We start from the raw sequence: 24,520 nt of genomic DNA, 5'->3' as shown, positions 1-24,520 counted from the left end.
GCCTCGAGCCAGCAGCCTTAAGAACCCTAAACTGCTTCTAACTCGCTGCTCCCCAAGGCTGGGCCACACACTTCGCCTACAGCGCCTTACCCCAGCGCTCAAGCGCCTCCTCCTCCCGGGGGAGGGGGGAGGAGACTACAACTCCCAGCAGTCCGCGGGGAGGGGGCGGCGCGCTGTCCGCGCTTGCGTCACGCGCCGCCCCGCCAATGGGAGCGGGCCTGGGCGGTGAGGTCACTGTGGGTGACGTCAGGGGTCCAGAGAGAGGCTCTCCGGCAGAGGCGAGCGGAGCAGGGCTCGGGGCTGAGGGGAGAGCGAGTCGGAGCGGGGGGAGGCAGGAGCGGCCAGGCCCCGCCAGCCGCAGGGCGCAGCAGCAGCAGCAGGAGGAGGGGGCTCGCCAGCGGGTCGGTGCCCGGCGCCCCCCCCCCCGGGGAGCCGCCCCTGCCGGGTCCCCCCCCGCCCGGAGGAGCCGGGGCTCTGACAGCCCGAGAGGAGGAGCCGGGCAGCCGGGGGCACCATGTCCTCCCCCAGCCCGGGCAAGAGGCGGATGGACACCGACGTGGTCAAGCTGTATCCTTCCCGCGCGGGGGAGACCCCCTACAGCCCCTGTGGAGGGGAGGGGAGACCCCCCCCCGGTCCCTCTGTGGGGGGGGGGAGACTCCCCCATATTGCCCTGGGTGTGGGGGAGACCCTCCCCCATCCTCCTGGGGGGGGGGGGAGAAAGAGAGACTCTCTCCCATCTCATGAGTGTGGGGGGGGAGGGAGGTAGAGAGAGACCCTCTCCCGTCTCATGTGTGGGGGAGGAGAGAGAGAGACGTCCCCCATCCCCCTGTGTGTATGGGGGAGAACCCACAGGGAGGAAGGGGGTGAAAGGCCTCCCCTTTTTGACACCGGGGGCAGGAGAGAGAGAGAGTCCCCATCCTCCTGGGGGGGGGGGGGAGAGACCCCAGTGAGGAAAATACCCTGGGGGAGAGACCCTCAGCCTAGTGGAGGGTGACACCCCCTTATCCTCCCTCCCCCAGTGGTGTACGATTGCCAGGGTCAGTCCCTCTGATCTCCCATGGTGAAGGGGAGAGAGAGTGCCCTTGTGTAACCAGCTCTATCTGTGGGGGGAGAGGGTGAAACTCCCCTAGACCAGCCCCACTCCTGGGGGACCCCCTTGCAAACACCTCCCAAACACCAACCCTTCCTACTCTGCTGAGGAGAGGCCTCCTAGACAAGCAGATCCCTCTCCCCCAGTCCTGGGGACTCCAGATCTCTCTCCCAGCCTGAGCTCCCCCACAAACACCAGATCCCCCAACCGAAGGACTGAAGGCCCTTTTAAACCACGGAGACTCGGCCTGGGGGATAGAGGCTACCCCAACCACTTATCCTGGGGGGAAATTAGTACCTTTAAGGAGTGAGGTAATGGGACAGGATCCTTCAGTCCAGTTAGGGCAACTCCTTTTCCTTCCCCTAGGATTGTGACTCCCCCCAGGGTAAGGGAGAGACCCCCCCCCCATCAGATATTATGACAGCTGGTAGTCTGCCTCGGAAGGGGTATTTCAAAGGAATATCCCCCCCACTTCTAGATGGCTCCCCTCTTTTCCCCAGCCCCCTTCCCTGGAATGTAGTTCCACAGCTTAGGGTGATGAGGAGTGGGGCTGAGAGAACGGGGAGGCCTTGTCTAATAGCCACAGCCCAGAGAAAACCTTTTGTGATGTTTATTATTATTTACTCCATGGTTTCAGCCTGCAGTTCCCAAAGCTTCTGGTGCCAGCCTAGGGATTTGTGGCAGTTTTATTTTTTTTAATTTTTTTTGGGGGGGGGAGGGGATAGCCTAGTTTGCAACGAACTAAAAATAAGGTGCCATGGAGTGAGAAGAAGGGGTTTCAGTGCGATTGAAAAGTCTCTTTCCCCCCCCCCCCATCCCCCTTCTTGCTAGAGGTTTTGTTTATGTAACACTTCAGTTTAGGGTAGGTTTTTTTCTTTCCTAATGGATCTATTTTTATTTTTCTCAGTATTTTTATTCTCGCCCTTCATAGGATGGTGTATCCCTCTCTTTTGCTGTCTGGAGTGTGGGTGGCTTTTGAAATATCGTTGGGAATTCGATTATAGAATTGTTTTATTAATAGTTTTGTTTACAAGGTGGTGGTGGTGGGGAGAATCGACATAACCAACTGAAATGCTTTCAGAGATATTTTTTCCCCCAAGAGAATTTAGGGCTGAGGGATCTGTTTTTTTGATTGTGGTAGGAAGGTTGGGGGTTGATAAACAGATCTGATTTAGTTGCTAGAGGCAGAGATAAACAAACTTATTTGGTTTTCTTTTTGAAAAGAAGGGGTGAAATCAACAACACTAATGTTTATGGCATGAGGACAATTTACCCAAAGAAAACTTGATGATGTTTTGTGTGTATGTTTTTATACAAAGCTTCTTTATTTTGAATGTTGTTTATAACAGATAGGAAATGACTACCGATCATGGTAGAATCTGTGCTATTTTTATTCTGGAGTTTAGAGTTACAACATGTCATACCCTCCCAAATGCAAATTTCAATTGATGGTTAATTTCACCAGGAGGAGGGTTGAGAACTCCAGCTGTTTAGTGGAAATAATCTTCATTGTGCATAATTTTTGAAGAGGACTGTGCTGGAGTGTGGATGAGGCCCATTATGACCGGATGCATTTTCTCCCCCACTTTTTTTTTTCCTGCTTGGTAGCTGACATCTAGAATGACTACAGCATTTTAGGCGACAAAGAGCAGTTTTTTGGTATATTATGGCTTGGTGGTAGATGAAGAGCAGTAAATAGGTTGACATTCCTCTCAATTCCAATTAGTTTTCAATCTCCTGCTCTTTTCCCCTGACAAAAGAATCCAGAGGCTTTTAAAAACTGTAGCTTTTATTATTGTTACCCCAATGTTCTTGGTATTTGAGACAGAAGGGTAGAGCGGTTTGTTTCTTGTGGACAGCAAAGTTAGGAAGTTGTGTATGTCAGATGACTCTCTTCTCTACCTTCCTCCTTCCCCAGTCTTTTTGTTTGTCTGGCCTTCCTTCGTATCTCTAGGCCTACACTCTGATTCATCCTAAACTACTGAGCCACTTCATTTTTCTGTGTAATCCTCCTATCTGTAAACCGATCTGCACATTATCTGAAATAAGTGTGTGTTTGAGGGGTGCGGGTGGGGTGGGGATTGAAGCTGGTTATGGTGGTGAGTAAATGAGAGAGAACTGTACTGAAGGAATGTACTTGAATGTGGCTTGAATTTTTTTTTGTTTGCTGCCATTTTCATTACAATCTCCCGTTTCAACCTCTCTTTAATGTGTCTAGTATATAATCATGGCACAGATTTACAGCCTGCCAAGAGCTACCTTGTCTAGGAAGGGACTAGAGAGCAAGTTACAAGTCTGCTGCCTTTTACTGCTCTGACAGGTTTAGGAGAGGAGTGGAGTCCTTCTTTATTATTCCTATTTTCAATCCCAACACGTCCATGTCCTTTTGTAGATGTTTCTTTGTGACCAGAGAACGGGAGAGGTTGGTTGCTTGTGCTCGCTCGCTCTCTCTAAATTGCAAGGGGGAGTGTTTTTTTTAACTGATGTTTAATAATCAGCTGGATGATTATGTTCTGACACTGAGTCATTCATTGTTTCTCTTCTGATCCCTTCTCTAAACGCTGGAAAGAGCCTAGAAGCAGGGATTTGCATGGCATGTTGACCCTGTTGGATTGATTGTCTCCTTCCCCACACCCCTCTCTTGAGTGTCCTCACTGCCTAAATATCAGACCCAGTAGAGTTGTTCTATTACATGCAGTGCTGTGCACAAAAGATCAGAAGCTTCCTGTGCCCCCAACTGGGGAATGACTTTCAAGGAAGTTTTATACCCAGAATATAGGGAATTACTCAGATTACTTGCATCCGAAGAAGTGGGCTGTAGTCCATGAAAGCTTATGCTCTAATAAATTTGTTAGTCTCTAAGGTGCCACAAGTACTCCTGTTCTTCTTTTTTCAGATTACTTGAGATCTGATACTGGTGACCATTTAATTTTAAATTTTTTTTAATGATCAGTCTAGGGATGTGCATAAGTTTCCCCCTCCCTTCCACCCCCATACTTCCCCAGGTAGAGGGGGGAGCTTGTGCAGCTCACTGTGTCCTGGAGGCTTGTGGGACTTGCTCCCTCCCCTGTTGCATGGCAGTTGCAATCTCCCCTCGCCCTGGATGAGCCAGTGCCCCCTGTGAAATGACGAACTGCTTGTTTTGGAAAAGTGTTTGCAGGCAAAAGGCCTCAGGCAGAGCTTGCAACTCAGCCGATTGGTTGCTCTGTTACTACCCGGAAACTGAGGCCTGGGCGGAGCAACACGAACAGCTGATAGAGTGTGTGACAAGTGTGTGTTTATATACTGGAGAGTGGGGGCTGGGGAAAGAGAAGGAGGCCCAGTGGAAGCCTTTGAAAACAAGCACAGGGCAATCTTCGGAGGAATGGGGTTTTTTTTTTTTGGTGTGTGGGGGAAATTTCTTATATAGGCAAATGAGTACAACGGGTATTGGGTATCCCTGAAATGTTAATCTGGGTAATTTTTGGAGCCCTGCAATTACATTTCTTGGAGGTGATTCTGGTAGGATTACAATAGTATTGAGGTTGGGAGTTTATTCTGCACCAGTATAGCAGTGTACATATGAATGCAGTTTATTTGCAGACTCTATTTGAACTCAATTTTTCAGAATTTTACTTTATTTCCCTTTTATCTATAGCGTCTTATGACTTGATCACACTGTCTAAACTTTTAAGTGTCAGAGCTGAAGTTAGAAAAGAATGTCAGTGTCCATGAAAGGAATTATAAATACAGCCACATTTAGCTTGGTGAATCTTCGGGTTTTTGGCCATTGGGACACAAATGGCTGCTACTGCAGCAAAAATTGTAAACTGCTGAAACTTTGTGAAGAACAGATATGCTACGCTAATTGACAGAGGGATGACTTTGTTAGAATGAGATCATTTAAAAGTTATTCCAAAATTATTTGAGGCTAAAAATGAAAAATAAGTGCTAAGATCTTTCTCCATTTACCTGTGTATTGATAAATGATTTGTTATTGCAAAAGACAGTAATATTGGGTTATATCAGTTATTAGATTAGCTGAATCAGAGGACAGAAAACAGCTTATGTTCAGGATAAATTTCATTTTAAGCTAAAACTTTCACAAGGTAGAATGTAAATCCTGAAAATGTCTTGGAAGTTTTTATACCTTTTGGTCTCCATTTTAATTGACTGAACGGATGGGAGAAGTCATGATACTTTTTCAAACAGATGAAGACTTGGAAACAAAATCCTTAGAATTAGGGCTCAGGAATATGTGGGTTTTTTTTTTTTTGGCACTAGTAGCTTAGGCTGTGGTAGCAAACAAGATATTGTTACTTATCTCAGTTAAACAGTGACCAGTATGCCTCATATTCACAATCTGAGTTCATGTTCTCCTACCTGCCATTTTAAGAACTTAACCCCATGTATCATTTTGCTAAGACAAAAAATTCTCACAGCCTTAAAGGCAACCTTCAAGAGTATCGTCTTGTTTGGTTCAGAGCTGAATTTACCTCCCCTAGCTAATGAATTCCCCTCCCTCCCCCAAGTTCCATTGTTGCCTTGTCAGTCTGATTGCAGAGGTCATTGAAGCTTAGACTTGCAACACAAACCTGAAAGGGTGCTGCACCTGCTTAATAATATAATTATAGTTTTATGTCAATAACCATTGTACAATATGAATTTGGTTAAAACTTTAGATTGTAAAACTAGAGGAGACATTTTAATCTGACCCTATTTAAAACAAAGACTTTGTGGATTTTTCAGCATTTGAGTCGTGCCTACCATGCTACTTGGTTTCCGAGCAATGGTTTTAGTGGACTGTATGCCATTGCAGTCTTTTTGGGGATTACGTTTATGGTTCTCAGAAGCAATTCTTGGTAAAACTAAACTGGAATTAGATTGCCGAGAATTGAGTAAAGTATACTTTACTAAACACTTACTGATTAAACAAATCTTGGAAGCTGTTACTTGGTAGTAACAGTAAAAATATGCATGTGTGCTTTTTAGAAAAACTAAGTGGCTTGCTTTGTAAAATTGTCTTTATTTTTATTCCTCATATTGCCATGTTTAGAAAGGCCTACTTTTAACACCAGTTAAAATGCTTTTATGTAATGTGAGGGCATTCTTCTGTAAATTGGTAAAGATTCAAAGTCAGTTGTGGATGATTTTGTAGTATAGTCACTAACTCTTAAAAGGGAAGCTCTTGCTATGATGAGAACCCCAAAATGTGTTCAAAACCATTTCTTGGCAGAAAGCAAATAACCTCCTACATCTGTCATGGCTGTGAATCACTCTCACTCTGGTAAATTTCAACATGTAGGAGTAGCCATAAGATGCCCCCTGTTGAATCGTTGCCGTCTCCTCTCTGGATTCTTTGGGGTTATGTGTCCATTTGCCTCTGAGACCTTAGCTGTAATGTCCTAAGTAAAAGAATGGACTGCAGAACACTGTTTTCTGTTATCAGTGCTACTGTAGAATCAAAAATAGCTATGCTCTCTCAAAATCTTCTGAAAGGCATACTCATAAAATTGAAGCCTTGAATCTTGTGTTCCTGCACTGTTATAAAGGTGCCCAGAAGAATGGTGTTGGAGTGGTGTTAATGCTCTTGAGTGCTGTTGGTACATTACCTTGCCAAACTTTAAGTCTAAATCAGGTCATAGTAACCTGGATTTCTGCTCGACAACATAGTATGAGGCCTTGTGATTCATTTCCATCCAATAGAGGGAAAAAGTCAGTTCGTTATAGTAGATGTAGATCAGTATACAAGTTGAGCTTTGTAGGGTAACATCCTCAAGCATTACAATCTGGGTTTTTTTTAAAGCAGCAGGAGTGGGCAACAGCAGACAATTAAGAGGTGAGCAGGACAGCAGGAAGGGAACACATGAGTACTGCAGAGGTATAGAATGATCACTCACAATTGCTACATAACTTGTCATTCTTAGCACCTGTTGCTATTTTGTGCCCTTTAAACCATGTAATTGACCACCATAACCAGGCTATATAAACAACAGATTACTATTAAAAGTAGAAAAGTCCCCACAACTATAGGGGCAGGGGACAGTATGGAACTTTCTACTGGCCAAACAGCTATCCTGAATTATGCCGATATAGCCATTGTTAAGCTGTAAGTTTGAAGATGGTAAGAGACATTTCTGAGTACTCAGTAGGCGTTTTTCCCCCTCTTTCCTGGAGTTCTGCCCATGCTCCTGGCAAGAAAGATGAAAGGTAACTGCTGAATAACACATTTTTGAATGTTAGATGAGGCTATATATGTGGGTACATATATAGGTATTTAGCAGTTCATTATTTGCCTTCTCTTATTTGTGTGCTCAACTCCCCTGCTTTCAACACATTTTTCAGTGGCCTCTGTCCATATGTTTCTGGAATAGCCCACATACATAGGGTATTGCTGTTTGCTTCTCCCCACCAAATAGTGCAGGGATGACTAAAGAATCATATGATCTTACTGTCTCTAGTTCGAATAGGTCATCCAGTGTGTCTGCATGCCAACACCCTGTTGATCCCTACAGAACACTTGAAATTGAACTGCAGAAAACACTAGAAAATGTACCAAGTAATGGCTCTACATCACTTGGGTGACTATTCTATAGTCTAATAGATCTTGCTGTCAGGAAGTGTCTATTTTTGTCTGAAATTTTCACTTCTTTAATTTAATCAAGGTTCTCCTTGTTCTACCCTCTTACAGCACCCAAAATTCCTCTGTCCTTGATGTTGACACACTTCAAATACTATTAGGCTGTAATTTTCCCCACCCCCAGGTTATTCATCACTAAGCCAAACTGTCCATAGAGATTCCCCACAAATCAATCTCTGTAGCATTCTGATCACTTTTATTTATATACCTAAGTGTTATATTTAGCAATATTTTTCTGGTAATGAGGTGCCTGGAACTGAAGAGGGGATTGCATGCAGTGTCGGGAAGGAGATATCTATGTTTGTGCGGCCTTCAGGCCCTCTGTTCCCATTCGTGTTGTAACTGCTGCTGCTTTCCAGGCACTATTTCTCATGGTGGTCTTGACATTCTAATGACCTTAAATCACTTGCCTTGTTCTCCATAGCAATATGAACGCCTGGAATAACAAGTTGACTTAGTCTCCAGAAAGAGACCAGGTTAATGATGCTCTTCACACACTGTTGTTTTTGGTTTGGGATACCATGTCTCACCCATTGCTGAATGGAAGCATCTTTGTCAGCAGTATCATTATAATTGCCATGTTGACTGACAGATCTACTATAACTATAGATTACAGGGCACGTTTTACACACATGAAAGGTATGTAGTAAAATACAGAAAGTAACATCTCTGACTTCAATTTCTATTTAATCACTTTGAAGGGACTTCTAGTGTAGCCGTTTAAATTATATTCTTTATTCTGTAATGATGAGTGTTGCTCTCCCACTCCAGAAGTGGCTGCATTTCAGTGGCATGTACTCGCTCTAATTAAAGTGCAGTGGGATCCTTTAAAATAAGAGGAAGAGTATGGGTGTAAAAATAAGTTCCATTACTGTATTAATACAAATCGTTAATTATTATATTGATCATTCTAAAACATTCTGTAATACCTATGAAAATTTGAGTCTGCAAATTTGGGTTCTTTCTGTGACGTCAGCAACTACACCTCTACCCCGATATAACGTGACCCGATATAACACGAATTCGGATATAATGTGGTAAAGCAGCGCTCCGGGGGGGCTGGGCTGCGCTCTCTGGCGGATCAAAGCAATTTCGATATAACGCGGTTTCACCTATAATGTGGTAAGATTTTTTTGGCTCCCGAGGACAGCGTTATATTGGGGTAGAGGTGTACATTTTTATATCAAATTTTGGCTAGCATCTTGTTAGTAAAATTAAGTAAAATTCATTGATAGTAACTGCTTTTTAGAGGCTTTCCATTCTCTGTGAAAGTCTGAGGTGTGAGGCTTTAGTTAAGTTATTGGTCTAGAAGCTACCAGTTCAGCCTCTGCAAGTGTTTCAAGGCCCTGTCTACTTTGGTGCTAGATCTATGAGCTCCCTTTTGTTTAAGCACTTTCCTTGCTAATGACAATTCACTGCAAAATTTACTTAACATTATTCCTAAATTCCAGTGTGTTTTATATGTGGCCTTGAACATTCATAATACGTGTTGAGGGTGAGACCTGGAATCTAAGTTACAAATTTGCAAATCATTGCCTTCTTGACTGCAAGATAACGTTGGTATAACAGCTGGTTGTTTCTAGTCAATTATTTGTGGAGCTCTGATAGACTGGTTATATTAGAGAGACGGTATACATAATAATGAGTGGTGTTGGGGAGCAGATTGGACACTGCTATTCATCCCGTCTCATAATATAACAAGGGAACGGTCAAATGGAAATACGTTAAATTTAAAACTGATTAAAAAAATACTTTTTCACACAACACACCATCTGTAGAACTTGCTGCCACAAGATACCATTGAGGCTAAGATTTGGGCTAGCAGGGCACGTGCTGTGTAGAAGTTGCTGCTCGGGCTCCGAAGCCCACCCCCTGCTCCCTAGAGCTCCGATCTGAACTGCAAGTTCAAAGCGATGTCTATACAGCTATTTTTAGAGTCCTAGCGTGTGCCCTGCTAGCTCTCCCGAAACCCTGAACCTGCCACGGCGCTCTCCCCAGTCCAACCCCAGCTGGGGGGACAGGTGCCCCTCCTCCCAGACCTGCTGCGGTTGGGGGAGAGGCGCCTGTCCCCCCCCCCCCCCCAGCCCAGGTGCTGCTGCAGGGACAGAGAGCTGGAGGGGGTGGGGAGTCCTCTCTTCCCACTGTAGCACCAGTGAGCCCCATTGCACCCAAACCCCTCATCCACAGCCCCCCTGAGCTGTGTGCCCCCCCCCGCACCTCAACCCTCTGCTGCCCCAGGCCTGAGCCCCCTCCCGCACTCCAAACCCCTTAGTGCCACCCCACCACATGAATTTTCTGTGCACCAATATGGAGCTCAGGTGTGTCACGTCACTTCCATATTGGTGCACGTAACACAATTCAACCCCACATGGGTGGGAAAAATTAGAGGGAACACTGGCTGTGGGATATACCTTAAGCGTTCTGGAAGGGAGACCCATCCCTATTCAGGCCATGAGCTGACTTCTAACTAATGGAGGGTAGGAGAGGAGCTTTCCAGGGGCATATTCTCTCATACCCGCTTACTGCCAGGTTTCTTGCACCTTCCTCTAAAACAGCTGGTACTCCAGTGTTGGAGGACAGGATGTTGCATCCACTGGACCCGATCTGATCCAGAATGGCAGTTCCTATGATGGTTCTTGGCTGCTCCAGTCCAGAAGAGAATTCTAGACTTTTCTGTATAAAGGAGGATCTAAAAGTTGCAAAGTATCTGAAATATTAATTCTGGATGTCCTTGGTTTACCTTCTGTGCAGTGGATTAATATAGAGGCAAAATTGAAATGATTTATAAAATATTAACATAAGCTCTTTGGCGTCTTAGGAGACTAAGTGTTGCTTCGTCTGTCCTCACAGTGGCAAAATCATGTGCCCTAAAACTGTTAAGGAAAAAGCCTGGAAACATGAGAGAATGTCATCAACAAATCCACTGGTTTGCCATGGAATAACTATGGATAATGAACCTAGATCATCTGCAATGTATTGTCTGCAAAGACTTGACTGAGATTTAGAGCATTTCTGATCTTAAACAAGGCCGTCTGCAGAGCTGAGAAGTTCTATTTTTAAACTGTGCAGTGAATAAAGACTGAAACTTTGAGGCTCTAGTTTAGTTATTAGTCGAAGAGCTACAAGGCCCTGTCTACACTCCGCTGAATCTGTTATCTCACTTCTGTTCACGTATGTTCCTTGCTAATGGGGTTTCCTTGCTCAGCGATGCTGAACCACAAAAGGCTTGAGTAACTTTGACTTCTGCTGTGTGAACAACTTAAATTGAAAGATCTCTTTTAAAAAACAGGTTGGGGTTTTTTGTTTAAAATGTGCTATTTTGTTGTCTAGGTTCAAAAATGAAGACCAGCCTTTGGGATCTGCAGTAGTGGGTCCCTGTAGGCGTTGGCTACTCTTTTAAATAGTCTCTAGTCCTCTTTGCTGTAGAGAGCGTAACATAAGCAGATTGCTGGTATCTTTTATAAATTTCATTCATTTACAGCCACCTAGAGCTAGCTAGCCTTGGAGCTCATAGCTGTTGGTTCCTGGTTTGGTGGGGAGCTTGCCAGTTCTTGGCTGCTTGGGTTTCTTGTGACAGCACTAAGATACTGTACGCTCCCTCCTAGCAGGCTGCTGCAACTGAGGTGGCTCCTTTGAGCTCCCACTCTGGCCTCCTTCAATGGTGTAGGAGCTGGTTCAGCTGATAGCACCTTACACGGAGGAAGTGTGGACCTACTCTCCATCCTTCAAAGCCACAGTGCTTGGATACCGTTGTGACGGGCACAGTGTAAGACCCTAGATGGATAGTAATAGCACCCTTTAGGGAGCAGGGAAGGAGAAAGGAGGCAAGATAGGGAGGATCTCAAGATAGGGCATTGCAAAGAACACTGATAGTAAGGGGGGAGGGGAAAAGGTGGGAAGAGCAAGAAGAATGGGACAGAAGGGGAGAGCAAAGGGGAAGAAAAACACGAGCGAGCAAGGAAGCGAATGATGGAGAATGGGGACAAACACAAGGAAATGGGATTCTAGGTTTTCAAAGAGAACAAGACGACAGAATAGGGATGATAGGGAGGGAGTGTGATGGGGTGCCCACCCCACACAAGGCCTGGAGGAGTTTAAGTGGCTGGCCAGGCAAACTAACTGCCCAAGCTGCACCTGAAAGAGACAAAGAGCAGGCCACTAATTGGAAATGGGCCCAGCTGGGCACAAACAGGAGGGGCCTGTATAAAGCCCAGGAGCTATGGGCAGCAAAAGGCTGCAAGGAAGTAGTCTACAATCACTCCCTGGAGGAGGGAGCTTGGGCTGGCAAACCCAGAAAGAGAGGGAAGCTAGATAAGTAGGAAGAAATGCAGGGAAACAGCAGCAAGGGGTAGGGCTGTACAGACCTTGGCTGCTTGTGGTCCCTGGGCTGCTGGGAGGAGGGCTGAGATTTGTAATTTTGAGCACTTTGAGGCATCTACTGAATCGTGAGTAACCAGCATTAATTAACTGTTGCAAGACTAATTTAAAACTCCCCTGAATGTCCTAGTTGCTTCCAGCTTGTTTGGGAAACGCTTCTGGGGTGTTTGTATGGAATCTCAAGTATTGGCAACTGTGCCTGGGACAACTTGTGCTTCTGTATCAGAGGAGGCTGGTGGAGGCCCAAATGTTTCCCTCCCCCTTTTTAAATTAAGTGTGTGAGCGTGGGGGACTAAGGTCAAATGAAACAGGTTAAGTTTGAGACACAAGGGCAGAGAAGAGAAATAATCTTGCTGACATTCCCAAAATCTTTAAAGCTAGCCCTACCAAAAACCAACATGTGCTGCTGGGTATTGGTTACATGTAGCAGTAATGCAAGTATTAAACCTTACAATACCTTGGCAGCTTCCATGCTGTGCTACTGCCCTGGGAGAGTGATACATCCATATCAGTGGTACCTAGGAATAGTTTTGCATGGGTTTTGCTACTATACTTAGTCAATTTGCATAAAGTTATTTTGTGTTTGGCTTACAGTAGTTGCACAGTTGAAAGGGAAGGACAATGTATTACAGGTGAGCACTCACTAAGGTCTGAGTGGCATATTCATCCTTCCTAATCCCTTAAATCAAATGCCAGTATTGTAAATTAAATAAAGGAAGAGTAAAAACTCCAAAAAAAAAATTAATCTCTTTGCATCTTGGAAAATGTCAAATCCACACTGATGTGACTCAGCATAGTTGTATTGGCTTAGTCCTGAACTCTGTTTAAAACATATCACACTTTTGTCTTTTAGGCTGTAGTTTTCAACATGCCAATGTGTCACCTCTGAAATAAGGGATGCTGTGAAAACAAAAGGAAGCTAGAAATGATGTGGCATTAATAAATTTAACACGCCTGACATCATAGAAAACTTAGGTTAGTCCTTCTGATTTCAATAACTACCACAGTTAGTTACAGAAAGCCCATGTGTGACAGTGATGAGATGAACGTGGATCCAAAATGAAGAACGTGGCATTTAGATTTGGTGGTCTCTTCAGTTGAAAAGTTAGGATAGTGGAGATCAGATCCTTGTAATTTAGCACCAGTGTCCAAGTACTTTCCCTGGGCTCCTTGAAAGGAAAGGTATTTGAGGAGAGAGGAGTACTAGCTCAGTCTCTATTGTAGTAGCAACTATATCAAACAAGTAAAGTTGGTCTTTCCTCACTGCTCAAGATAGGAGAAGTTTCAAAGCAGTGGAGAGGGTTGTGGCCTGGCCCCCACCTCCTATCTGCCCCCCCGTTCCCTGATGGCCCCCTGGGACCCTTGCCCCATCCACACACCCCTGTTCCCTGACTGCCCCCGGACTCCTGCTGCCCCATCCAACCCCTCCTCTCATTCCTGATGGCCCCCCCGGAACCCCTGTCAAACCACCCCTTCTCCCCGTCCCCTGACTGCCCCCGGAACCCCTGCTACCCCATCCAACCCCCCTTCCTGACTGCCTCCCCCGGGACCCCTGTCCCCATTCAATCTCCTGTTCCCCCTGGCCCCTATCCACACCCCTGCCCCCTGACCACCATCCCAAACTCCCCCGCCCTCTATCCAACCCCCCCTGCTCCCTGCCCCCTTACCGCGCTGCCTGGAGCACTGGTGGCGCTACAGCTGCGCTGCCCGGCTGGAGCCAGGCCACGCCGCTGCCACCACGCAGCTCAGCGCACCGGGTCAGGCCGGGCTCTGCAGCTGCGCTGCCCCAGGACCTCACAGCCCCGCCGCCCAGAGCATTGCGCCAGTGACGGAGTGAGCTGAGGCTGCAGGGGAGGGAGGACACCAGGGGAGGGGCCAGGGGCGAGCCTCCCAGGCCAGGAGTTCGGGGGCCAGGCAGGACGGTCCTGCGGACTGTAGTTTGCCCACCTCTGGTCTAGTGTTTCTCTGTAGAAGTGCTGTTTTTTATGAAGAATAATTAATTTGAAACTAAACTTTTGACAATGGTACCATTCTTGGGTTGCTTCATTCACAAAGCAGGCACATGGCTCAAAATAAGAATCAGATGCTTACATTTCTTATTACTAATTTTTTGTTGAACAGAATTGAGTTCAGTATTTTAATCGCTAAAAGGATGTCAGGTTTCTTATTATCTGACTTTTTATAGAACGTTAAATTCATGTTTATGGCTTAGTTTTGCCAGCCATTATGATTTTTATTATGGTTGCCACAATATTTAGTGTTGTGTTTTTTGTTTTGTTTTCTTAAAGCCGCAGCTCTTGGAGTCATGGGAGTATGTGAGAATCTCAGCTTTTATTTAAAAATAAATGTTGAGGGCCTGATTTGTGGTTCTCTAGTGCTTGGAGTTGGCCATATTGATATCTTCATACCTAAATCCTCTGATTATGAGTTTAAACATTTGCTGTGTTTGGTGGGGTAAGCAGTGAGAGACTTAACGGTAAATATTTAAGCCCTACTATACATAGAGTGAGTGCAATGCTCTGGGCATAAATTGAGAGCAGCAGCACCAGCAATGGCTGGAAAAATGCCCACAAACTAGGGTTGTGCTTAAATATGAGACTGAAACATGAGGGTGTATTTCTTAAAGTAATCACTTAAACTAGAAACCCTATTTGTATCACTAATTTGTTGATATTTAATTTTTCTCAACAGGGACATTGAGAATTTTTACATGTTTATTGACAAGATGTAAAATTGCAGTGATTAGTTATAGGAAAGGAAATCGATGTTTTTGATCCTCACATTCAAAAAAGAGGAACCATATTTCCCCATTTAAAACCTTCAACATATAAATGCAGACATCTCCTTTCGAGGAAATAAGATACTTTAACTAAATTTAAGCATTTCATGTTCAGTCTCCTAGATTTCAAGGCCAGAAGGAACAATTAAGTCATGTAGTTTGACCATCTTTCTCATTTAGCTCATGCTACTTTTTTAGAGTGTAAAAGTGAGTTTTTGGGAGACAAATATTGATGGCCTAACTCATGTCAAGATTGAAAACAGACGGTTCTAGATTATAACAATAACCCAGTGTTACATAAATGAGTCAATTTGTATTTAACATCTGGGCTGCTTTCTCAGATTTGTCCAGATCAGGTTTCGCAGAAAACAGATCAAGACTTGGGGCCAAATCCTCAGCTGTTGAAAATCAGCGTAGTTCCTTTGATTTCATTGGAGCTACACTGGTTTATATTGCCTGAAAATCTGCCCCTTAAACTGCATTGTGTCAGTTCTTCAAATGTCAGTTGATCTGCCTGGGAGGGAAAGAGTATTTTTGTCAGTTTACCCTGGCACTTTGGAGGAAATCAAAGAGGAAAATTCAGAGTTAAGCAAGACCTATTGGATCTTATTATTATTCACTCATGGCACTAAATATACACACGACAACCACCACACTTCTTTACGCTACATTGTGGAGATGTCATGGAAGACCAGACAATTTGAGACTGGGCTCTTTAGATGATGTCACAAGTAACATAACTGAATACAAAATTTATCAGTGTTCCTCTCGAGAGGGGTGGGGGGGCAGAATGAGGGGGTCTTTCTAGAAACTGACTTGAGGCCTTGGTCCTGTCAGTTGGGGTTACTCACTTGAGTAACAGTGATGTCTGAGGACAGTCTGGTTGGGTCAGACCTTTAAACAGTCCTTATTTGCATCTCTACATTGTTACTCCCCAACAGTTAAAGGTACAGGTGGTAACTCTCCATAAACTGCTTAAACAAGACTTACGCCTTCACTGGAAGGTTGAAATTTCCTTTCACAAATCTAAATGTCCTATATGTGCAAGGATTCTTCCCAGTATATTTAGGGAATAGTCAGGGTTCTCAGGCTTTTGTATTTGTATTCAAAAACATTTTGTCAAAATATACATATTGTAAGTGTCTTAACAGTGGTTCCAAATTCTCCCATGTAACTCTACAGGCTTCCCAAGACATTGACTTCTCAGCTGTTACTACCAGAGGTGCAGTTCATTAGTCCCACAAAGTGTCCATTTTCTAAGTGTCCCTATCTTGCATCCTCTAGAGTTCTGCATAAAGTTTGTGATCTGTAGAAGCCTCAGCATAATCACCAGTAGATAGTAAGTTCTGTTTCAAACTGCTGTGGTACCAAGCACCTGCCACCATGGATGGTAATAATCATTGGGAGTCTGTGGCCAGGCAGTTGCACATAAGATGGTCACCAGTCCAGGGCTTTGATGCCAGCATATTAAAGGTTTGTCTTCTTGCTGCTTGGAACTTCTTGTAGAGATGATCTCCTCCAAGGTGGAAGGCAACAAGGTGGTGTGGTGCCAGAGCACAGTCTGACCCAGGCAATACAGTAATAGGCCTGCATATTTGGGCCGTTATGGCTTTGTAGCTTTTAGCCAACTTCCCGCCTATACACACACTTAATTTGGTGTTCATGTAAGGTGCCATGGAGAATGAAGTCGTCTTTATCCACAGGCTAGGTATAGGATGGAAATGATGATAGAGAAGTTTGCATTGCTGACTCAGAGGGGTGCTATCTAGGCATACGCTGGTTACCAGTGTCCATGCTCTCTTCAATTCTTGCTACCTTCTGAGACTACTGACAGGTTCACCAACTGGTATGGTAAATATGGAATATAGACACTCTGAATGAGATCCACCAATTTCTTCCACATAATCCACAGAACTATCAGTTAGTAAAGAGCTCACTACTGATCTGGGCTAAAGTCAAATAGACAAGCTAGAGGTGTGAGGCTCCATATTCCAGTCCCTCAGCTCTCCAGGCCCCCATTTCTAATTTTTTTTGGCCAGGGCTGGTCTAATATTTGCGTGTGTAAGACAACAGCTTGCGTATGCATGGGACTCACTGAGATGTGAGAGACTTCAAGTACTTCTTGATTTCCACATAGTGCAAGTTTGTTGCATATTAACACACCCTGGACTATGTTTGTAAAAGCACTAAAATAACACTTTATACAAAATGGGTGGGGGCTGAATGGTTCAGTGAATTACTAATAATGACATTTTCCATCTCTTTAATTACTGGCTTGAATCCAGCCCAGGTTAGTAGTGACTGAGAGGGGCCTGGTGTCTTATGAAATGAGTTGATCTGTCCAGTTTCTAAATCGCAGGCTATTTGTTGGCAATCTCTGCAGAGGCCAGAAAGGGAACTCCTTGCACCCTTTTTGAAACCTTCGGGTTATTTGTGGAAACATTTCTTTCTCACTTCAGGGAAATTGGGGAAAACCATTATTTTCTTATTAATATGTGAAATCGTTTTAAGGAGAAATGGATTTCTGCCTCCCTGCTTTCTAATTCTTTCTTTTTTTCCCTCACCTATCTACCATCCTGACGGCTTTAATGGAGAGATGTATAGGTAGGAAAGCTGAACGAAAGATTTCAGTAAATGCAAATGTGCTTCTGGATCATGTGGTTTGGAATGTTTGATCAACTCTATTCCTTAACTATTTTACGATTAGGAAATTGAAACAACTTTGAATGGGGGGGGGGGGAGTGCACTGGCTTAATAGCTACTTCCTGTTTAAACTTAGTTGAATGTTGGAGGTATTTTGTTTATTTGCAGCAGCACAATGGTTAAGTTTCTGTACTTGATTAGTAGATATTCTGTAATCAAAGATTGTTGAAGGTGTCAGGTTTGTTTATAATTTTGATTTATTACTGAAGGCTGTGACAAATGCTTGTCTTTGAAATTACCACCAATCTCTGAGGTCACCTGTAATTCATAGCATCTGGTGTAAGTTCAGCAGTAGGTCTCTTACTTTGATGCTGTCGTGTAAATTTGTGCTTTCAGTTTACCTCTGAAGGTAGAGAAATTCAAACTCATTGATAGGAAGCCACTTACTATGAAGGCAACTGTGCTGTAGAACAGCGGTTCTCAAACTTCATTGTACCGTGATCCCCCTTCAGACAACAAATTACTACACAACTCAAGGAGCGTGGACCGAAGCCCGAACCCCCTTCCACCCCGGGCGGCGGAGGGGGGCAAGGTCGAAACGCAAGGGCTTATGCCCTGGGCACGGGGCATGTAACCTTAGCCCTCCTTCCCCTTGAGTGGTGGGGCTTGGGCTTTGGCTTCGGCCTTGGCCCTAGGCCCCAGCAAGTCTAACACCAACCTTGGTATCGTGACCCATTTTGGGGTCCCGACCCACAGTTTGAGACCCCCTGCTGTCGAAGATTTAAATTCACTCTAATTAGATTTCAGAGCAATTACAATGGTGTCATTTGTCCCTGGTCTAGTATTGACCCAAAGATAAAATGTCAAGGTATACTCTTCCTATCATTGTTCATCAGCTAATTGTAATTAAGCAGTATTTCTTTTCCTCATCCTCCGAAAGAGTTAATAGAGTACAAAGCTCAAACAGAGTACCTGGGGGTCCAAGCAATGAAATTCCTTTACGTTGGCATTACAGTTGATAGCACAGATTAGATTACCTTGATGTATGCAAAATTTAGTTACAAAGGTAAGTTATTACACTGAGGCTGTTCTTTTGATGTATAGAACAGAAATATAGCCTATTGTTGCCCTTCGGGAAACCTTAGGGTGAACTCTTTCCCTCTGGCTATTGGAAATGTGTGGACATGCATTTCAATTGTTAATTTATAAAAATCGCTAGAACTCTTATCTTCAGACAAATTATATGTCTCTCACTAGGGGATTGGGAGGGAGGAGAAGGAGGAAAAGCCTGACCTGACATACCAGGAACAAGGTCTGGTAGCTGAAGCATAGGATTGGGAGTCAAGAGGGCCTGGCTTCTGTCCTTTCTCCCTGTTTCCCCACTTTTGACAGTGATACTTCCTGCCTAATAGAGTTGAAGCTTAATTAATCAATATTTGTAAAGCACGTTAAGATCCTCAGTTGGAAGGTATCATTAATATTCTTATTCCAATAACTTGTCCAGCTACGGTGAACTCCTGAAACTTTCTCCATGGCAGTCTCAAGACTGTCATCAATTTATCCCCCCTCAGTTCATTCACAAGGCCCAATGTGTGATGTCTTTCAGCAGCAAACAACCAAATGAGGTTATGGGATTCCCTTTCAGAACGCTCAGTACTGCTTCACTAATGGTTGACGATCATATTGAATGATGTGATATACTACATATCTTTAGCTTTCCTCATCCACTGCCCACGTGGCAGTGTGCTGACTCCATCGTGCCAAGTTTAGTTTTTAAAGGGAGTCTCTGCCTTGCTGTTAGTATCATTTGTGGAGGCTGTGTCAAGGCTAAAGGGAAAGCTGCAGTGTTTATGCCATACACAGAACATGTTGCTGACTTTGTTCTGGATGCAGCTGTTTTAATTATTGGCTTGTGATGATCTACTCGGCAAGTAAAATGCCATTGTGTGAATTAGAGGTTGACTACTCACAGTACTGCTTTCGTTCTGGTGCTAGGACACACTACATACTGGAACGCATTGGACAATGCTGTGAATGTTTAGATTTGACTAGGCATTGTTAATGATTTGTGAAACTTCTGCACTGGCATATTAACTTGTAAAAACAAAGTCCAAAATACTTTTTAGCTTTCTTCTTTGGCAACATTATTTTAATCTGACGCTCGTCTTTCTGTTGCAGTAGTAAGCTAATGTAGGGACCATTGTTACTGAAGAAGTCACACTTCTAGACTTTGAGACTGAGTCAGCATTTGTTTAAAATCACTACCTCTTGAACACAGCAGTGGACCTTTTGTCATAATGAAAACCTCTTTAGGAAAAGCCTTGTAGTGTTCAACCCCTCTGGATTTGTTTTAATTTTATTTTCCCAAAAGGCTGGTTAGGTGTTTTTTTTTTTTTTAAACACTTGCCTTTAGCAGGTATCCTGATATTTAACTCTTTGCAACTAAATCTGTCAACATGGATTGGATAAGAGATGAATAGCTAATGGAAAAAATAGTCAAAGGATCAGACTGAGTTACTAAAACCTCATGGGAGAATAAACAAGTGAACTCTTTTCTTGCAGGTGGTTGAACTATTAGCTGAAAACATGGCATAGCTTTCTTGGGTACATATTTAGCTCCGTGGATAGGAAATGATATGTAACTACCATGTGTGTGACCCTGAAAACTTGCATCTATTAGTGTTTGCTCAGGAGTGATATGTAAAACGGAAGCCATTCTGACTTTTGACCTAAGTTTTCAAACCAGATGTTGGTGTAACAAACCAGAAATCTGAATGAGAAGCGTCCTTATAAATTAAATCCTTAAAAACTGATGGTTGAGTTGATTGAGGAAATGAGGCAAGGGCAAAAACTCTTATCTTGTGAGTCTTGTCTGTCTACAGCTACCAGCAGCTGAGACTTCCCATCTCGAAAGCAATTTAAGAATGTCTATTGGAAAGGTATTGAATATGTTGCAGTGGTGGGTTATAGTTACTGTATAGAATGATAGCAGACAAGCAGTTTGTTTGTAATAAGTGTCTGCATTTGCTTGGTTTTAAAAACTGAGATGTCTATCTGCAAAGGGTACGAAGCAAACTTATGTATAATTTTTAAAGCAAAAACAAAATACAGTCACTTGTTGGATTATAAAATCATATAGCTCTTCAGAACTCTTATCAGGTTTCGGGTTAAAGGTGACCAAAAAGAAGAAAAATTGGGCTTGTGTCCTCTTGCATCTCTGATGTATAAAGAAGGCCTGATACCTGCTTACCCCCAAATCTGTTTGTTTCCTCGTTCTGTTTCTGTTTAGAAATTCATGTGTTGTCTACTGAGGAAGTCTCTGGTGACTGGAGAGAGCTTACAATATTGTGACGTAAGAGGCTGTAAGATGAGCAATTAAATGTGTTGGGGACGTTATTTGAAGTTTTGTGAAACACCTGTTTAGCTTTGATGCCAAATGCATGCTTTGAAGAAAGGACATCTTTGTTAAAGATTGGAAACTCTCAAATCTCAACTGGAGTTTTCCAATAAACATCTGACATCCCAAGATGTCCTTCAACAGTACCAAGGGAAAGACCATACTTTTCATTTCTGACATTTTTAAGCTAAAAAGCAAGCAGGAAAATCTCTTAAGCCTTTCAGGACTTCTTTATACACTATAAAGAAGCAAAAAAGAGTCTAAATTAATATAAAAAAATCTTTTTGCAAGATACTGTAAATATCAGGGGAGGGATGTAGTCTTCTCTTAAACCCTGAACATAAAGTTCATAAATGCTCTTAGTTACTGTGTAGTTGCTACATCAAATAGGCACTTTGCCAATTAACAAATTACTTTGTTAGTCACCTGTATAAGCCATGGGTGTTGGCAGCGGGGAGAAGAGACAGACCTCCCCAAACCAGTGTTTGTTATAATTTTCCTCTTTATTACCAGTCAGTGAACCAGTTAAAATGGGGTGCAGTTTTGCTCATTTAGACAAAAAATTAACTGAGTATGGTCTTAGAAATTCAAGGAAAAGCAGAAACAAATTTGCTTTGAAAGAATGTAGTTCAACCAAAGTGACTCGAAAGGAACTGAAATGAGCAGGTGTCTGGAATATGATCCACCCTGAAACTAACATCCGTATTTCTTGTAGTGCGTCATGCATTACTTCAAATTTGGCATTAATGGCCACAAGGGGAAAAGCTCATTTCAACCAGGCACTGACTTTTCAACAGGTTACTTAAGGCCAAGGGAACGTTTTTTAATCGCTGACTTAATTCTTTGTAATGCAATTTGTTGTCTTCCATCTCCTACAATCATGCTAGAGAAAAAAATCTAATGGGTTCTTAAAGATTTTTGTTACGAAGTTGCTTCCGTGTGAGGCTGATAAATCAGGGTCTGGGCTTTGGCTAGCACATCCAGGAATTCTGAATCAAGCAGTGAAGCATTTTGTTGCAGCACAAACACATGCAGACCATATCCTATCCTCACACCGAGATGGGCCAGAGACTCCAAGAAGTCTGCTTGACAATAGCAAGGTCCCTATCTGTTTTATATGGAAAGTGCACAGATATGGTTTTGTATTACTGCTGCTCATTGACGTAAGTTACATCTTACATAGAGCAGTAATGCATTTCTGAAGCAGAGCTTCCTTGTCTCTCCCATGATGCACCACAAGTCATGAAGAGGGCAGGTTGTGATGCGTCTTGGGAGATTGTGTAACCAGGGAGCCTGGCTCATAGGGAAGAATGGGAGCATGAGACACCTGAACTGCAACTCCCATGAGGCAACATAGGTGGATGCAATTTAATGCCTCACTACCCTGAAATGCAAGGTTTTGATTTCGTTCAACAAACTGAACTATTTTATTCAGATTATCTCTACTTGAAACAAAGTATTTGTTCAACTTTCCTGACAGACTTTCATTTTTCAGCCAAAAATTTTGACTTTGTCGAAATCCCAAAACTTTCTATGGAGAAATACTAGTCAAAATGACTTTTTTGGGTAGGGTTTTCCACTGGGGGAAATTCCCATTGTTCCCTGACTTCTGGTCATAGCTCAACTGTTAGTTGTTTATGTAGTGCTGTGGATTAGTTGTGTAGACAGATTATCCTTGCCCCAAAGAGTTTACAATCCAAGAACAAATGTACGCTAAATTGTATTAATCTCAGCTCTTGTTCAGCTGTTGTCATAGTTTAGGTGGTTAGGCTTGATCACAATTCCTAAATGGTTGTGTAGGTTACTTAGGGCAGAGAACACATTAATGGACTCTAGTAGAATTTGAAAAACCTCCTGGCAGAAAGAGGTCACATTTTAGAAATGTGTGTCTTAGGCAGTCTAAAAATTGTTTCCAGTCTGTTGCTTAGAGAGATGCTTTTGTTCTGAAACAGAAAAACCACACACACACACACACATCTGTCTGACCAAAAAACTGAACTGGTGACCCTTTTTGCAAACGTTGACTAGATTTAGCAAAACTATAGCTCTGGTATGTCCCATAATAAGTTCAAATGTTTTTGCCTACTCCCAGAGCCAGCACCCCATACCCTCTCCTGCCACGCCAACACTCTGCCCCAGCCCAGAGCCCCCTCCTGCACCCCAACTCCCTCCCAGAACTTGTACCCCAGGCTCAGCCCAGAGCCCCCTCCCACACTGTAAACCTCTTGGCCCCAGCCCAGAGCCTGCACCTGAATCCCTACCCCAGCCAGTGAAAGTGAGCGAGGGTGTGGGAGAGCGAGCAACAGAGAGGGGGAATGGAGTGAGTGAGGCGGGGCCTCAGGGAAGAAGCGGGGTAGATCCTGGATTGCCCTTAAATTAAAAAGGGCGTAAAAAGGTTGGAGACCACTGCTGTAACACAAATGGGTCAAATGAAAATCAGTTATGACTCCCAAACCAGCTCCTCAAAGAATGCCAGATGGGAGAGAGTTTGAGAAGAGAAGAGATCCTTCCTTGAGAAGACCCTAGCCACACCAACAGGGTCATGTTTGATACCTGTTCACTTCCATAGTGTAATCATACTTACCTGTTTGGCTGATAACCCTATGACAGGGGTTCTGGTTGCTCTGTGCTTCACTCTTGGGATGATATTTCCCATTTTAAGGTTGTCATTCAAAAGGTGCATATGGAAGGATTAGTCTATAGTTCAGAATGAGCCGTAGTCTCAATAAAACCATCCTTGCCTGATTTCCAAACTAATTAGGCTGAAGTCTGGCGTAGAAGTGCTCAACGCAGGGACCTTGTCCAATGGAAAGAGGAACAATTTATGATTAAACTTCACCCTTCACTCCTGATCTCGGTGATCCTCCTTTCCTGGCTTGGCAATAGAATATAGGAATGTTTGCTAGATCTCTGTTGCTTTGCTCATATATTATTTAATGGACATGCCCAGTTCTGTTCAGTTGTCTCCAAACCCTCCACCCCCCACCCACCTTCCATGAAACGGATACTGTATGGAAGGAAATGTACATATGGAAATGATTCTCCCTTGAAACTGAAACACAATTCTTTATATATATAAATAATGTCACTTCTCCTTTCATAGCCGATGCCTTGTTAAAGTAGATATGAGTTGTGTCATCACTGGCAATTGTTGTGCTTTTTAAAAAATCTGTCCTTGTTCAAACAGGAATTTTGGAAGTTCTATGGCCTGTGGTATACAGGAGGTCAGACTTCACTAGATGATCACAGTGGTCCCTTGTGGCCTTGGAATCTATGAATATAAGTGGTGTGTGAATCTTTTTAGAGTGAACTATTGATTAAGGTTTCTAACAGGAGAATGTGTAGATGCTTAAACAAAAAACTAATTTAGGTTACTATGTATTAGAGCTGCAGTATCCACTGACTGGCATTTGACTTTCCCTGCTCCAAGAGATCATGGTACAATCCACAGAGTTGAAGAAAATAAATAACTAGATAGCAGTGATAAACCTTGCTATAATAGTTATCTTGCTTTTAGGATGAAGCCATCCTTAAACATGGAGTCAGAAGGAACTTTCATTCTGTCATGTTGGCAGGAGCTATGTGTGGGAGGAATTGGGGTCTTTTCCTTTTAGC

General features: G+C 43.5%; 1 protein-coding gene across 2 annotated transcripts in view; it reads left to right on the top strand.

The window, feature by feature from the left end:
- The first annotated feature begins 273 nt into the window (after positions 1 to 273).
- The window catches only part of UBE2H (ubiquitin conjugating enzyme E2 H), a 67,569-nt gene continuing 43,322 nt past the window's right edge, over positions 274 to 24,520 (top strand). For both annotated transcript variants that reach the window (XR_008443333.1, XM_054014701.1), the window contains exon 1: positions 274 to 567. Coding sequence is in view for 1 of the 2 variants with exons in the window: in XM_054014701.1 (XP_053870676.1) it covers positions 515 to 567 (53 nt within the window). In the remaining variant the exon portion in view is untranslated. The remainder of the gene's footprint in view (positions 568 to 24,520) is intronic.

The sequence above is a fragment of the Malaclemys terrapin genome, chromosome 1, assembly GCF_027887155.1.
Source record: "Malaclemys terrapin pileata isolate rMalTer1 chromosome 1, rMalTer1.hap1, whole genome shotgun sequence".
Lineage (NCBI taxonomy): Eukaryota > Metazoa > Chordata > Testudines > Emydidae > Malaclemys > Malaclemys terrapin.
The sequence above is the reverse complement of the archived record's forward strand: the minus strand, read 5'-3'. Positions and strand labels throughout refer to the sequence as shown.